At 39.1% G+C, this 17,090-nt stretch overlaps 1 protein-coding gene across 6 annotated transcripts in view; it reads left to right on the forward strand.

The window, feature by feature from the left end:
- NELL2 (neural EGFL like 2) overlaps positions 1 to 17,090 on the forward strand; it is a 389,138-nt gene that overhangs the window by 54,919 nt on the left and 317,129 nt on the right. For 2 of the 6 annotated variants that reach the window (XM_027595082.2, XM_027595081.2), the window contains exons 2-3: positions 9,156 to 9,241; positions 9,680 to 9,808. In XM_027595082.2, the coding sequence (XP_027450883.2) occupies positions 9,187 to 9,241; positions 9,680 to 9,808 (184 nt within the window). In that variant the 5' untranslated portion in view covers positions 9,156 to 9,186. The other 4 variants (XM_027595085.2, XM_027595084.2, XM_027595086.2 and 1 more) reach the window with 4 other exon arrangements.

The raw sequence follows: 17,090 nt of genomic DNA on the forward strand, positions 1-17,090 counted from the left end.
TGGGATGGACCCTACTTTGTCATTGTTTGTTGTTCTTTTTATATATTGTTGGATTTGATTTACTAATATTTTTTTGAGGATTTTGCATGTGTGTTCAAAAGATATATTTTGTGTCCATATTCAAAAGACACATGTTGTGTCTATGTTCTAGTTTTCTTTTTTTGTTTGTTTGTTTTTCATTGTCTTTGTCTGGTTTTGGTATGAGTAATGATAGTCTTACAAAAAGAAGCGGGAGTTGTTCCCTCGTCTTCTGTTTTCTGGAAGATTTGTGTATACTTGATGTTATTTTTTCTTTAAATGTTTGGTGGAATTTGGCATTGAAATTGTCTGGGACTAGAGATTTCCACTGATTATGAGAGTGCAATGTAAGAAGTTTCTAAATATAACTGTGGATTTGTCTGTTGCTTCCTTCAGTTCTGTCACCATTTCTCTAAGGCAAATGCTTCGTGTATTTTGAAGCTTTGCAACTATGTGCAGACACACAGGATTGTTGTCTTCTTTGTGAATTGATTCTTTTAATATTGTGTAATGTACCTCTTTTTCCCCTGGTAATTTTCTTTGCTCTAAAGTTTACTTTTTTGATATTAATATAACCATTCTAACTTTCTTTTATTCATGTTTGCATAGTATATTTTTTCCTAATTATTTTACCTTAAATTTACCACATTATATTTGAAGTGAGTTTTTTAACAGCATGTAGTTAGGTTATATTTTTTGAGTCCATTCTGACAATATTGGTCTCTTCATTGTTGTGTTTAGACCACTTTCATTTAATGCCATTGATATGTTTGGGTTTTGGTTTACCATATTATTATTTCTTTTGTCTCTATTCCTTCTATTTCTCTTAACCCTTTCCTTCCTTTTTCAAGTTATTGGAATATTTTTTAGTGTTCTATTTTATCTATTGTATCTTTAACTATATCTTTGTATAGCTTTTAAAATCGGTGCTCTAGAGAATAAAATACACATGCTTAACTGTTCACTGTCTACTTAGAGTTCATATGTTACCACTTCAATTAGAATATAGAAAATTTTTTTTGTTTTGTTTTGTTTTTTAAATTTTTTATTGTTATGTTAATCACCATATATTACATCATTAGTTTTTGGTGCAGTGTTCCATGATTCATTGTTTGTTCATAACACCCAGTGCTCCATGCAGAACGTGCCCTCCTCAATACCCATCACCAGGCTAACCCATCCCCCCACCCCCCTCCCCTCTAGAACCCTCAGTTTGTTTTTCAGAGTCCATCATCTCTCATGGTTCGTTTCCCCCTCTGACATACTCCCCTTTTCTTCCTCTCCTGTTATCTTCTTTTTCTTTTTTCTTAAAATATGTTGCGTTATTTGTTTCAGAAGTACAGATCTGTGATTCAACAGTCTTGCACAATTCACAGCGCTCACCGTAGCACATACCCTCCCCAATGTCTATCACCCAGCCACCCCATCCCTCCCACCCCCAACCACTCCAGTAACACTCAGTTTCTTTCCTGAGATTAAGAATTCCTCATATCAGTGAGGTCATGTGATACATGTCTTTCTCTGATTGACTTATTTCACTCAGCATAACACCCTCCAGTTCCATCCACGTCGTTGCAAATGGCAAGATCTCATTCCTTTTGATGGCTGCATAATATTCCATTGTGTATATATACCACATCTTCTTTATCCATTCATCTGTCGATGGGCATCTTGGCTCTTTCCACAGTTTGGCTATTGTGGACATTGCTGCTATAAACATTGGGGTACACGTACCCCTTCGGGTCCCTACATTTGTATCTTTGTGGTAAATACCCAGTAGTGCAATTGCTGAAAATTTATCACCATATTGGTTTGTTTATCCTCATCTCTCTCTTTTTTTAAAGATTTTATTTATTTATTTGACAGAGAGAGAGACAGTGAGAGAGGGAACACAAGCAAGCGGAGTGGAAGAGGGAGAAGCAGGCTTCCCGCTGAGCAGGGAGCCCAGTGCGGGGCTCGATCCCAGGAAGCTGGGATCATGACCTGAGCCGAAGGCAGACGCTTAACGACTGAGACACCCAGGCGCCCCATATCCTCATCCCTTTATGTTGTGGTTGTTTTATGTATTAATATACATACTTTTAAACCCATTTAAACAATATTTCTTTCAGTCCCTGTGATAGCCAGAAGAATGGCTCTTCAAAGATGTTCACACCCTAATCCCCAGAATCTGTGAATATGTTCCCTTACATGACAGAAGAACTTCGTACAAGTAATTAAGGTTAAGGGCCTTTGTGGAGGTCCTAGATTATCCAAATGACCTCAGTGTCATCATGTAAGTGCTTAAAAGCTGAGGACCTTTCCAAACTATATTCAGAGAAACAGAGAATGCACTGTCAGAGGGACTTAGAGTGCTGTTGTTGGCTTTGAAGATAGAGGGGGGCAATGAGCCAGGGAATGCAGACACTCTAGAAGTTGAAAAAGGGTTTTCCAAGAGCCTTCAGAAAGGAATACAACTTTATTGACACTTTGAGCTTAGCCTGATGAGATCATGTTGATTTATGACCTACAGAACTGTAAGATCATACATTTGTGTTATTTTAAGCTGCTAAGTTTGTGGTAATTTGTTATACCAACAATAGAAAACTAATACAAGCATCAAACATATTTTACAGGACTCAAGAATAGTCTATTATGTTTATCCAGATATTTACCATCTCTGTTGCTATTTCTTCATTCCTGTCTTTCTTCTTTTGTTTGAAGAACTTCCTGTAGCAGTTCTTTCAAAGTAGGTCTGCTGATAACCAGTTCTTTTAGATTTTCTTCATATGAGACTATTTTTCCTTCATCTTTATTTCTGAAGGATATTTTCATCAGATACAGAATTCCAGAATGACAGTATTCTTTGAGCACTTTTAAAAATGTTGTTCCCCTCCATCTGGCTTTTGTGGTTTCTGATAAGTCTGGATTCATTCAAATTGTTGCTTCCCTATAAATAAAGTGTCATTTTTCTCTGGTTGCTTTCAACATTTTTTTCCTTGTGATAACTTTCTTTTTTATTGTTTTCATCAGTTTGATTATGATATGGCTGGTCATGGATTCCTTTGAATTTATCCTCTTTGGGATTTACTGAACTCCTTGAAACCATAAGTTTATGTCTTTTGAAAAATTCAAGAAGTCTTAAGGCATTCTTTTTTTTTTGAATTTTTATTTAAAGTTTTAGTTAACATACAGTGCAATATTGGTTTCAGGAGTAGAATTCAGTGATTCATCACTTACATACAATACCCAGTGTTCATCAAAACAAATGCCCTCTTTAATATCTATTACCCATCTAGCCCATCCTCACCCACTTCCCTCCATCAACCCTATTTGTTCCCTCTCATTAAGAGTCCCTTATGGCTTGTTTCCCTCTCTCCTTTTTTTCTTTTCACCCTTCCCATATGTTCATCTGTTTTCTTTCTTAAATTCCACAAATGAGTGAAATCGTATGGTATTTGTCTTTCTCTGATGGACTTATTTCACTTAGCATAATACATTCTAGCTCCATCCACATCATTGCAAATGCAAGATTTAATTATTTTTGGTGGCTGAGTGATATTCCCATTTTATATATATATATATAAAATGCCACATCTTCTTTATCTATTCATCAGTTGATAGACATTTGAGTTCTCTCCATAGTTTGGCTATTGTTGAAAATGCTGTTAAACTATTATTTCTTGAAATACTTTTTTTTTGGACTGAACTCTTTTCTCTTGGGATTTTGAAGACATAGGTTCTTTTGGTTTGTTTCACAGATTTCTGCCCTATATTAATTAAAAAAATTTTTCCCTCTGTTGTTCAGATTGGGTAATTTCAATTGATCTATCAAATTCACACTTTCTTCTGTCATCTCTAGTACTGAGCCCATTTTAGTGAGTTTTAAATATTCAGTTATTATACTTATCAGTTCTAAAATCTCTATTTGTATGTATTTGCTGCGACTTCTCATTTGTTTCAAGAGTATTTACCCTTATTTTTTTGGAGCATTTTTATAATAGTTTCTTTAATATCGCCTAAAAATAATTCCAGTGTCTGTCATCTTGGCATCAGTGTTTGTGGATTGTATTTTTCTCATGTAAGTTTAAGTTTCCCTGGTTTTTCATATGCCAAATAATTTCAGATTATAGCCTGAACATTTTAAAATATGTTATAAGACTCTGAATTTTATTAAGTACTATGGAGAATGTCTTTTTTTTTTTTTAAATCAGACAAGTGACTCAGCTGGATTTAGACTGCAAATTCAAATTTTGACTAGCCTTTTTTTTGGTGTGGTTTCAAAGACTTTGTGTTATGTTCAGATTTATCCTATGTGTGTACCACTCAGAGGCAGTCTGACTCCAGTGATTTATTCTTAGAAGTACTTGCTGCCAGTATGATCGTACTTCAAACTCTGGTCTTCTTTCTCAATTTGCCTGCTGCTATTTAATTATCAGAGTCCTCAAATACTCCATGCATTCTGTCTAGATTCAATAGCTTTCAGAGGGAGAGAGAGAGGGTGGAATGTACTTCTTCTATTTTACCCATAATTAGAATCTCATATCCTTTAACTTTTGAAAGCTTTTTACTTGTTGCTTAAAATATTTCCTATAACATTGTCTGCTTCCATTCTGTCTAGTCTCTGATTTCATATCTCTAAGTAGTTGTGTGTTGGATCTTCTAATTATGATATTCATGTTTTTTTTCATGTGTTCCATCATCTTACCATTCTTGCCACATTCTCAGTAACATTCTCAGATCTCATTTTTTTGTCTTAAGATTTTTTGTTCACTAATTTTCACTTCCAGTTTATCTGTTGCTTTTTATAGCCAGTGGTTTTTAAGTATTGTTTTTTTAAATATACTTTTATTTCCAGAAGTTCTATTTGATTTTCTTTGAAATCTGCCTAATTTTTTCTCATACAATTCTGTTCTTTCATTATTTTTTTGTATTCCTTTACAAAAAAATTAATCATTCAACATACTTATTTTGTACTTTCTATCACATTTTTATAATATTCTGAGTTCATGAGATACTAATGCTCTTTTTCTGTGTGTGTGCCTCCTGGCTGTCTTTCATGGTACTTTATTTCAATGTTTGAATATTATTTCAATGTTATTATTATATTGTGATCTTTTCCTTATCAGAAATTTTCCTCTTAGATGCTAGAGGCTATGGAGGGCCCTTTGATAGAAGTTTTACATTTTCTTCTTCAGGAGACTCTGGGGGGTTTATTCTGATTTCTGACTATAGAATTCATACACCAGTAGGGAGTGTAATTTTGGACTGTGTATCTGCAAGTGGCAAGGCTTGAGAATTGACATTTATTATAGATGACTTTGTTTTCCATCTGTGGTCATGTGCATCTGGAAGGCACTTTTGTCACTTCTTAGACCAATGTACAAAATTTTTAAAGTTTCCTTTTATATACAGCATAATCCTTCAAAGCTTCCTATTTTTATCAGAGGGACCAGTAGCCTCTTCATCTCTTCTGGCTTTGCCCATAGTTCATTGTTTCCAGTTCTTGTGTGGATATTAAAATCCTACCCCATGGTCTTAGGGCCCCTATTAAGTCTGAAACCCTGTGTCCCACCCTCTCCCAATCATTGCATTGGCTACTCCTTTCTCCGCCAATCTTCAGCTACCTTTTTTCTCATAGCATCTGAGAATTTTCTTTCTTCTTATGAATAAAAAAATATTAAACGTTTCATTTGGCTTTGTGATGTGTATGTGGTAGAAGGGAATTCTCTAAGGGTCAGTAGAATCGTCCATTTTGACTGAACCTTTCATTATGTGGTTAGTATTTGCATTAGTTTTCTGTGAATGCTGATCACAAAGTTGGTGGATTAAAAGAGCACAGATTTATTATTTTATAGTTCTGTAGTTCACAAGTCTAAAATGGATCTCACTGGGCTAAAGTCAGGGTATTGGCAGGGTTCTGTTCCTTTCTGAAGGATGTAGGGGAGAATCCTTTTTCTTGTACTTTCTAGCTTTTCAAGGCTGCCCACCCACATGCCTTGGCTCCTAGCCCTTTCTATATATTTCTGTCATCGTAGGCAGCAACAGACAAACAAATTCTTCTCATTTTATGCTACTCTAAACTTCTCTTCTGCTGTCCTCTTGCACATATAAGGACCTTTGAGATTATACTGGCTACAGCCAAACAATCCAGGATAATCTCCCTATTTTAAGGTTACCTGAATAGAAATCTTAATTCCATCCTCAACTTTAAGTCCCTTTGCCATGTAAGGTAACATTACAGGAAAGGGCATTATTATTTCTGCCACAACGACTGTAAGCAAACATTTTCACATTTTCTGAAGGAAGTTTTAGTGTATGCAGATTTAACAGATAAGACCACCACATACAGGGATGAGGATAAAGGGACCAGTATGTTGGTAAAGTTTCTACATTCCAATTGAGGTGGTAGCACATAAACTTTAGAGTAGATGCTGAAAAGTTAAGTATGTATATTGTATTCCCTAGAGCATCAATTTAAGAAACTACACAAAAGATATAATTACAAGGCATATAGATAAGATGGAATATTAAAAATACTGGCTTTTAGTGGGTGGGAACCAAGATCTATTTATCATCCTACAAAGCACAGGAAAGTCCTAACAAAGAAGTATCCAACCTCAAAATGTCCATAGCTCTAAAGCTGAGAACCTCTGCCCAGGTTGATAACCATGCCCTAGCTAATACAATGACTCACCTTTCTTACAGTTTTCCAAAACTTTATACTTTCGTTTTATAGAAATAGCTCTCTCTCTCTGTAGTCATATTTTAATGGTTTCCATAACTTTAATTAGGTCACATAATTATAGGAGCAGGTTAAACTGCAATAATTTGGGGTATAAAATACTAGTCTTCTGGAGGGAGCATAAGTGTGTGTCTGTGTGTGTGTGTGTGGGGGGGACTAGAGAAAAGCTTATCAACCACCAGCTTTCAGCATGTAATAGGTGAATGAGATTGGAGTGTACTCCTGATTCTGTGATTTGATTGAGTACCTGTAGGTTAGGAGAACTTCTACCTGTAAATATGTGTGTATATGTATATTTACTTTTCCTTCTTATTTTATCTTCCAGTAGAATTTTAAATAATGGGATTATTTAAAATTTATTTTATGTAACTTCTGTAGATACTTATTATAGCCCAATATTTTTGGATGTACGGCTATAGAAAAATCTTTAATTTTCTGATGAATTACTTCCTTTGAATTAATTCAATTCAATTAGATTATTTTTGTTTTGCAAATTTAGGAAATTTCATACAACAATACTTCATTAAGTACTGTAATATTCCTGTCTTAAATTTTACAAATTTCCAAGTGGAATTAAGTGGAAAATTTGATAGAGATACTTAAAAATTAAACTGAAAAAGTTTCCAGATTGTGACTTTTTTCCTTAAAAATTCCAACAATAAAGCGAAAAATGTCCCCCTCATCCCATTATAGTATAATGTACATATGTCTCTGCTGGAGACTCAGACTCCGTTTTGGTAACTAGGTGTGTAGGATCCTGTTAGAGAATTCAGAATCTACTTGTTTGGATGGAAAGTTAAACTCAATTGATCTTTGGAGCAATTAACATTTTAATCACTTTTGAAACTCTTACTTTCCAGTATGGGCATTGAATGTCATTATTCAAAATTTACCTCAAAATTTTAGGGCTATGTTGAAAAATATTATGTACAATTGACCTTAAGCATACTTTTTTGCCCGTTGAGAATTAGGTCTTAGATGTCCTTACTGTTTTAGCCCCAGCATGAGAAGGGTGAGAAGGGTGGGTAGAGCCTGCTTGAGTGTGGTCAACAACAGGGTGGCTCTTCTGTCTTGCCCAGGCTGTGCCTTCTGCTTAATTCTCTTCTCTCTTTTTCTCTTATCCATCCATCCATCCATCCATCCATCCATCCATCCATCCATCCATCCATCCATCTGTTCATCTACCTACCTATCATCTATCTCTTCTTTTCGGTGTGAGCTGGCACGCTGGCTCTGGTGCCCTATTCTCCTGCTGTGTGTGCTTGCCCTGGAGAACCCGAGTCCGGTTCTCCGCGTTGTTTGGCAGGGGGCGCGCGAGGTCCCGGAGCTGTCCAGCAGTTCCAGGATAAGTTCTCCCCTGCGCGCTCCGCGCTAGGGAAGCTCTCCAGCGCCCCGCCCCGGGCACGGAACCTTTCCCCCAGGGCTGCTAGGGCTTCCCAGGCTCGCCACCCGCCTCTGCCAGTCTCTCTGTACTTCGTCCAGCCCCACCTCGAGAGTCTAGCTTGCTTTGGCAGCCCTCCTCCGCATGCCCCGGAGAGGGAGTTCCTTTTCCAGTCTCCGGGGCTGCTTCGGAGCCCAGTGCACGATTGTACGCCGGCTTCCCTCCTTTGCCTAAAGGGCGGCCGAGCGGGTCTCCTAGCCTCGCCTTCTGCGACTGGGTGGTCCTTTTTCTCCGTCAGTCTTTCAAGACACTTGCCCGAAATCGAGGGGTGAGAGCAAAGACCGCCCATCAACTTAGCATCTTGAATTTAAACCTTTCCCGAAAGAAGGTTGGCGTTGCCTGGGTCAGCGAGTGAGGGAGGTAGGAGGGCGCGGCTGCAGCAGCTCCGGGGCTCGCCGGACGGGGCTTGGAGCCCGGGCTGGAGAGGAACTCGCAGCGCCGGGCGTCGCCCTCGGCGGTCCCTCCCTGCCCCTCCTCTCCCCGCCTCCCCGGGCCTGCCCCTCCCGCTCCCGGGGAGCCGTCTCTCCTCCGCTCGTCTCCGGCGCTCTCTCCATTGTCTCTGCCTTTACAACAGGTTCGCGCGGCTGGGGAAGACGGGCGGGTGCGGGGCCGCCCCACCCCCGGCTTTCTTGGGGCCGCCTCCCTTCCTCTGGGTGTGCGTGCCTTCTGCTGCTTTTATTCAGCTCTGGAGCTAATTCCCCAGCGGAGCAGCCCCCGAGCGTGCCCGACCCCTCCCTCTGGGCCCCCGGGCTCTGCCCGCGCTGCTGCCTCCGCTCTGCATGTGGGAATGATGTGCGCATTGGAGGGTCTAAGTTCTTCACGTGTCTGGGGGGTCTTCCCATTTTTTTCTTAGGAAACCAAATCGTATTAATACCACTAATCAGTAAATGCGAGACAGCGGCAGGAGGCACAAACGCTATTTTCCCGCTTGATTCCGAGAACCTCTTCGATTTTTATTTTTATTTTTTAAAGAGGGAGACGATGGACTGAGCAGATCCACACCATGGAGTCTCGGGTCTTACTGAGAACAGTCTGTTTGATCTTCGGTCTCGGAGCAGGTGAGTGGCCCAGAGCTGGGGAGAGGGGAACGGATGGCCCTCGCGTCGGGGCAGCCGGAGCTGACTGGGGACGCCTTGCTTTTCCTCCACCCGAAATAGGTCTGGAGTGGGAAGCTTGGGGTCGCGGGTGGGTTTGGATTTGGATTTTTCTGAAGCTTGCCTTGGAGACGCCAGGGACGGTCACACCCCTAGTCCAGGGACTAAGGGCCGAGGGGGAACTTTGCACTGAGAGGGGTTTAAAGTAGGTCAGGGAGATGGGACTGGGTGCTCCGCTATTTAAAGCTTGGCTGCTGATCTCAGGTAAGGCTTTGCGCTGTGGAGGGAGTCGCCTCTCTCGTCAGTTCCCAAATCTGTCTCCAAGACGCGGTTTTTTGCTGCCCAAGAGGAAGAGGCTTGTATTTTGATGGAGCTTTTTCTTTCTCCCCCCCCCCCCACCAGTTTGGGGGCTTGGTGTGGACCCCTCCCTACAGATTGACGTCTTAACAGAGTTAGAACTTGGGGAGTCCACGACTGGAGTGCGTCAGGTCCCCGGGCTGCATAATGGGACGAAAGCCTTTCTCTTTCAAGGTATGGAGTGCGTGCCGAATCCCCAGTGCGGTTTCAGTTCGGGTAACCCCGGAGGGAGTTGGCCTCACAGCTCCTCCTAACTTCTGTATTGCCTCATGGATGGCAGTATCTGGAGCTGAGACATGGAGGGGTTAACGTGACACACACACACACACACACACACCCCTTCCATCTCTTTTTAAGGGGTTTGGTTTTTCTCGCCTCCCTCCTCCTCCTCCTTACTTTGTACTCTTGCCAGTTCTAATGGATAGTTCCTTAATTACTGTACAGAAACTCCAATGGCAGATGGTTGATTTTAGAGTCTGGGGAACAATGAATTATAGCACAAACGCCTCATTTGGGTGAAATTGATTTAGGTAGAAAATAGGATAGCTTAATCTTAGTTAAGACACAGCTCTGAAAGTTTCAGGTACAATGGTGCCTGGTTGGGAGGAATATCTTTATGTGGAGTAGCTTTCTGGAAAAATGAATACCTCTCAATAGTTTTATCTACTGTATATCACAAACATACTATATTTGAAATGACTCCTCATTGAAAGATCATGATTCTACTCTATCAATGTCAAGACAAAGAATAATATTCTCTTAAATATTATTTTGAAATCTTTCAAATAAATTTTAATTCAAAGGTATATCTTGTATCACCATTAATCATATACTTAATATTATAGAACCTTTCTTTTTTAAATCAGTGGGTGTTGGCCATGCATAAATGTCTACATTTTAATTTATATTTAAATGTGTAGTCAGAAGCAAATTCCAATACATCAAGCCATCACCTTGATTTACCAAAGCTTTTGAATATCATTTGGTTTGTGGAAAGATGTAACATGAGATTCTAAAAGGTGGCTAAATACATACAGAAAGATTCATTTCACATATGGTGAAGTATAGATGAAGGCAAAAGAGAAATGAAGTTTGGTTTAACATATCTAATGGACTGACTGAAGCATCTTCTCCCCAGACACCGAGATTTTTCTTTTGTGATTTTGATACCATGAGTTCAAGAGAAGTGCAACTCATAACTACTAAAGAGTTGGATATGCAAAATAAAACCACTTCAGCAAATCTGCCACCAAGATACAGGCATAAAATAAAACTTGAATGTCTCTGTAGTGGTGTTGTTGCCTGATATAACCAGTATGTGTCACCATGGACAGTAACACTACAGCTTACAATAAGAAAAGGAGGAAATTGATGTGTTGCATTTATTTAAAACAAGTTTAGTCTTCTAAAAAATTAAAATGTAATTTTCTGTTTTAATTATGGTGAGCCCACTAAATGTTTTTATTGTAACAAATATTTGTGATAATATTTTATTTACCTAAAGGTCTTTTTTGGGGAGGGTTGGCGATGCAGCTTAGATTTTGAATTCCTTAAAAACAATGACTAAATTTAATAAAGGAAATAAGACCAGAGTGTCGGCAAAATTCACAAAGTGGAATACAAGTGTCATTAGGGTTAAGCTTCTGTTTTTTCTTTCTTTCTTCTTTTTAAAATCTCTGATTTTCAATCCCTGTGAATTGGAAGCAAAGTTATCTCAGGTCTGCTAATTTGAGTAACTGGAAAGTTTTACAGAAGCTAAAGCTCCTAATAAACAAATGGTGTTGAAGTGCCCTTAAAATTTCCAAAGGTCCTTTAAATTATACTAGTGTTCTTCTTAGTTTCCTCTGAAAAGTATCTGAGCTGTCACAACTAGAAACCCTCAAGACTGTGCAGTTTATGGTCTCATGCTAGACAATTAGACAATTTCTAGGAAATAGTCTAAGGCACTAATATCTTTTCCTGGTTAAGTTTTTTAAAGGAGTGTTAAGTCTTCATCTTTATTTAAATTGCCAGTTCTTTAAGGTAGGCATTGTGTTGCAAATGAATTGTCCGTTGTAACTACATATCAGGGCACATAGGTGAATTATTTTTATGTCCTTGTTGGTACCAAGCCCTACACTTAGAGTAAATGCCTAACAAATACAGTTTTTGAGATTTGAAGATGTAAAATTTCGTTTCCTGCCAAATTATGAACCTTATTTCATATAGCCAGTCACTCAGCAAATATTTGCTACCTGCTGTGTTCTCAGTAAGCATATATTACTGATCTACTGATTATGCTCTAATAACTTCTCTTATTCTAAGACTCAGGTTATGAATTGACAACAGGTGGATCTTTGGCTCTGTCTGGTAGTTTTGCATTACCTGTTAAAAAGTCAGTTCTGACTCCTACTGCTTCTCTGGGATTCCATGGGTTTTAGAGAGACAAAAGCTTTCAGACTCTGGAGATTTTATGGATTTGATTTATGGTGAATTCAGAGTGCTGCAGATATTTTTGTATAGTGTGTAAAATGTCATAGTAGGATAGTAACAAATTTCAAAACCTGTGAGATGCTCTCAGATTTCATATAAACCTATCAGATAAGTTACTTTGTGCTCTCAGGTATGTTCCATATAGATGGAAGAGATTTTGAAACATTAAATTTCTTCTGCAGTGGTATAACCATCTTCTTTTGTTTCTTAGCTTTAAAATAAAGAAATCTCAGCATACGATTTCCCAGTGATTTTTGCTCATTTAATATTGCTTCTCCTTTTGGCTACTTCATTATTCTCTTTAGTGGTATTTAAGATGCTTACAATTCAGTACTTTTTGAAACTATAAATAATTTTTGTAAATTATTGTGCAATATGAACCGATTAATTAGTAATTGTATTTTATTATATATCTATAATGAAAGCAAATGGAAATATATTTCAAAGTCATACCTGGTTTTTATCATAATAGTAACTATAGTATCACTAAAATTGTTTTGTTGTTGAAATTTGATTTGTAACTGCATTGGAAATTGAAGTAAGAAGATGCTAAATTAGATCATCCTTTAATAAATGTGGCTTTTTATCTGTGCCAATTATAATCATTTTCAAAAGGAAAAAGTATCCAGGCAACAGTTTGGAATCTACATAAAAATCTTCTAAGTATTTCTAGCAGCAGTCTGACTCATAGCCACAAAAATACACTTACATTTTAAAAAAATAGAGGACTGAATGCTGACAATGAAAAAGACCTACGAAGGCTCCTAAAGAGTTCTGAAATTTTAAGGATTATGCAATTATAAATAGAATTCTACCTACCTTGGTCAAAGTCTAGGAGATATTTGTAAAGACAGTGTTCATAATAACCTTTCTTCTCTGTACATGAGAGACCAAGAATGAACACATAAGAAGCATAGTTCTAGGACTTTCTAGCAACGTTAACATGATTTTTAGATCTTTGGTTTTAACAGTTTGTCTGGCCAAATTCCCAAAGTTGAGTTTCATCTGTTGGTTTAATAAAATTTCTTCTAAGGTGTTCACAGATTTTATAATGGCATTAATCCCCACAAGAGAAGCAGATAAAATCAAAGTGTATTTTTTTCCTGAGTTTTGTAATTTGAAAATAAGTTCAGTAGTTATTTTTAAGGAGCTTTAAGATTTAAAGATTTTATTTATTTATTTATTTGAGAGAGAGAGTGAGAGAGAGAGAAGGAGCAGGGGGAGGGGCAGAAGGAGAGGGAGAAGCAGACTCCCCGCTGAGCAGGGAGCCCAATGTGGGGCTCGATCCGGAACTCTGGGACTCCGGGATCATGACCTGAGCCGAAGGCAGACGATTAACCGATTGAGCCACCCAGGTGCCCCAAGATTTAAAGATTTTAAAGGAAGGGGTGCCTTGGTGGCTCCATTGGTTAAGCATCCGACTGGTAATTTCGGCTCAGGTCATGATCTCATAGGTCCTGAGATGGAGTCCTGCAATGGACTCTGCCCTCAGTGGGGAGTCTGCTTGAGAGTCTGTCTCTCCCTCTGCCCTCCCATCAACCCCACTCATGGTCTCTTTCTCTCTCTCTCAAATAAGTAAAATCTTTAAAAAAAAAGATTTTAAAGGGAAAAAATGTCCACAAGTCTACACATGTCAGTGTTTAAAAATAGGACTGAAATTGGGCATTTGGTGGTGGGCCATTGACTTTAGTAGGTAAAGGTAACTGCATTAAGGAAAGTGAGGTTAGGCTGCAATGAATATTTGTCAATATGATGGTCAGTGAACATCCGTGTTCTTAGGGACAGTGGTCATTGGTGCCCCAATAGAATAGAATAACACAGTGACAGAGATGTGCTTAGAAACCAGATAGACCCAGTGGAATCTCATTAGTTGTTTTACTCTGGTGAAGTTACTCAATTTCTCTGAACTTCAGTACCCTCAATTATAAAATTAATACTGTTTTGAGGCCTAAAAGAGACATGTTCATTCCTTCAAGTACATTTTTGCTGTGCAATCCTGTTCTGCTAGGTATTAGGTATATAACAAAGGAATAAGTTAGAACTTTACTTTCAGAGTGTCTTAAAAACAGTCATTAAACAATTACACAGATAATAATTTAATCACCATTAAGATAAATGCTATGAGGAAAAACAAAGAGTGCAATGGGAAATCTATACTCTAGGGAACCCCAGGGTCAGGGAGACTGTCTTTGAAGAAGAGTCATTGGAGCTGAAAGCTGAAGGATAGTAAGAGTAGTCTGAAGAAGAGGGGCTACGGGGATTCAGAGAGGGGAGAATCACAGAGACAAAGGGAACAGCGCGAGCAAAGATCCCGAGCCAGGAATGAGCATTGTGCCTTTGACAAAATGGAAGAAACTCGGGCGCCTGGGTGGCTCAGTCGTTAAGCGTCTGCCTTCGGCTCGGGTCATGATCCCAGGGTCCTGGGATCGAGTCCCATGTCGGGCTCCCCGCTCAGCAGGAAGCCTGCTTCTCCCTCTCCCATGCTCCCTGCTTGTATTCCCTCTCTCGCTGTCTCTCTCTCTCTCTCTCTCTGTTAAAAAATAAAAAAATCTTTAAAAAAAAAAAAAATGGAAGAAACTCCGCTTAGTGGAAACAGAGGGTTGTGATATGAAATGACACAGATGAGGAGAGCAAGTGGGCCATTTTAATAGAAGAGAATTGAAAATTTATCATTATGCAAAGATATATTATAGTAGGCAGAATAACGATCCCTCAAAGATGTTCTTGTCCTAATCCTAGGAACCTGAGCCTATGTTCTGTTACCTGTCAAGGGGGAACTAAGATTGTCCATAAAATTGAGGTTGCTAATCAACTGACCTTCAGGCAAGAAGTCTCTTCTGGATTTATGGGCCGGTCCCATGTATGCACAAAGGTCCTTTAGATCTGGAAGAGGGAGGTAGAAGAGTCAGTGTCAGTGATGCAACGAGAGAATGACTCGACCTGCCTTTGCTGGATTTGGAAGATAAAAGTCGGCCATGAGCCAAGGCATGGGGACAGTCTTGCGAAGGTGAAAAAAGGCAAGAAAATGGATTTTCCCTAAGAGTGTCCAGCACTGCTGACACTTGATTTTAACCCAGTTCTGACCTCCAGAACTGTGAGATAATAAACTGTGTTGACTTAAGCTCCTACGTTTGTGGTGATTTGTTAGAGTGGCAATAGGAATGAATACAGATTTTGATACATGGAAGTGGAGGCTGCTGTAAGAAATACCTAAAAATATGGAAGTGGCTTTGGAATTGGGAAATGGGCATAGACTGGAAGACTTTTGAAAAGCATTCTAGAAAAAGCCTAGATTGCCTTGAATAGACTTAGAGATATGGATGATGGCAGTTCTACTAGTGAGGACTCAGAAGAAAATGAAGAATAGGGTAGAGAAAACGAAATCTCCTTAGAGAATACCTAAATTGTCATGAACAGACTGTTGGTAAAAATGCAGACATTAAAGACACTGCCAGTGGGGGTTAGATAGAAATCAGGAACATGTTATTGCAAACTGGAGACAAGGGGATCCTTGTTATGCAGTGGCAGAAAACTTAGCTAAATTGTGTCCTGCAGTTCTGTGGAAAGTAAAGCTTATAAAACATCAACTTAGGTATTTAGCTGGGGGGATTTGTGTGCATAGTGTTGAAGGTGCAGCCTAGGTTTTTCTTGCTGCTTCTTCCAGTAAAAAAGGAGAGGAGAGAGGCAGCCTGAGGGAAGAACTATTAAGCAAAATGAAACCAGAACTTGATAGTTGAGAAATTCTCAGCCTCCCAGATTGCAAATGATGCTAAAGTTAGGAAATTCATTGTCAGAAATGCCTGCTCTGGGGAAAGCCAATGATGTGTCTAGAAAACCTTTTGGGAGGGCCTCAGAAGTAAGGTCAGAGTATTCAGTTACATAGAGGGCACTTTGAAGAAATTGAACATGTAACTCATGGATTCCTTCAGACATCTCAGCAGAGCCAGTTAGAGAGATGGATTTATCCAGGAAATATCTGTGGAGTAGCCTCTTGTTTAATGGAACAAATGGCCATGGCACATATGGGAGATCTACATGGTTCCTGAGAATATTATACCAGCAAAAATACATCTGGCTGGGCCTGCAAAGGGAAGTGAGAGGATGTAATGAAAGAAGGTTGTTGGATCCCAACAATTCTACAAGCAAAAAACAGGCTGATTAATCTACTTAGCTGCAAACATGTACCACCTTTCATGAAAAAATAAGGTTGACTAAGATGGGAGAACTGAGCCCAGAAGGCAGAGCTGAGATCCTAAAGGGTGGCGCCAAGGACCACAGAACATTATTCCCAGACTTTGAAATCAAATGCAATTTGCCTAGATGGATCTCAAAGTTGCGTGGGTCTGATGTCTAATTTTTTTAACTTCTTTTTTCTCTCTTTTTGAATGGGAATGTCTATAATTGTTATCCCATGTCTATTGTACCATCAAACTTGGGGAGCAGATATCTTGTCTCTTGAGTTTCACAGGTTCACAGATGGAGAGGAATTGGGCCTCAGGATAGATTATACGCAATGACTCATTTGTACCTCATTTAGATGATGACATTTGGGACTTTTGAATTGATAAGATTTAGACCAGATTTTATTTTATTTTATTTTTAAAAATATTTTGTTTATTTATTTGAGAGGGAGAGAGCAGAAGGCAAGAGAGAGAGAGCATGAGCTGGGGTGAGGGGCAGAGGGAGAAGGACAAGCAGACTCCCTGCCAAGCAGCGATGCGGGGCTTGATTCCAGGACCCTGGGATCATGACCTGAGTGGAAGGCAGATGCTTAACTGACTGAGCCACTCAGGCTTCCCAAGACCAGATTTTAAACCATCAGTTGATACTCTACTGAGTTGAGACTTTTGGATAGAGTGAATGTATTTTCCATGTGGGCTGGATGTGAATCTTTGGGTATGAAAGACAGGCTGTGGTTAGCTGAATAATGATCTCTCAACCATCCACATACTAAATCCTCAGAACCTGTAAATATATTATGTCA

This window comes from Zalophus californianus, chromosome 9 (assembly GCF_009762305.2).
Source record: "Zalophus californianus isolate mZalCal1 chromosome 9, mZalCal1.pri.v2, whole genome shotgun sequence".
Taxonomy (NCBI): domain Eukaryota; kingdom Metazoa; phylum Chordata; class Mammalia; order Carnivora; family Otariidae; genus Zalophus; species Zalophus californianus.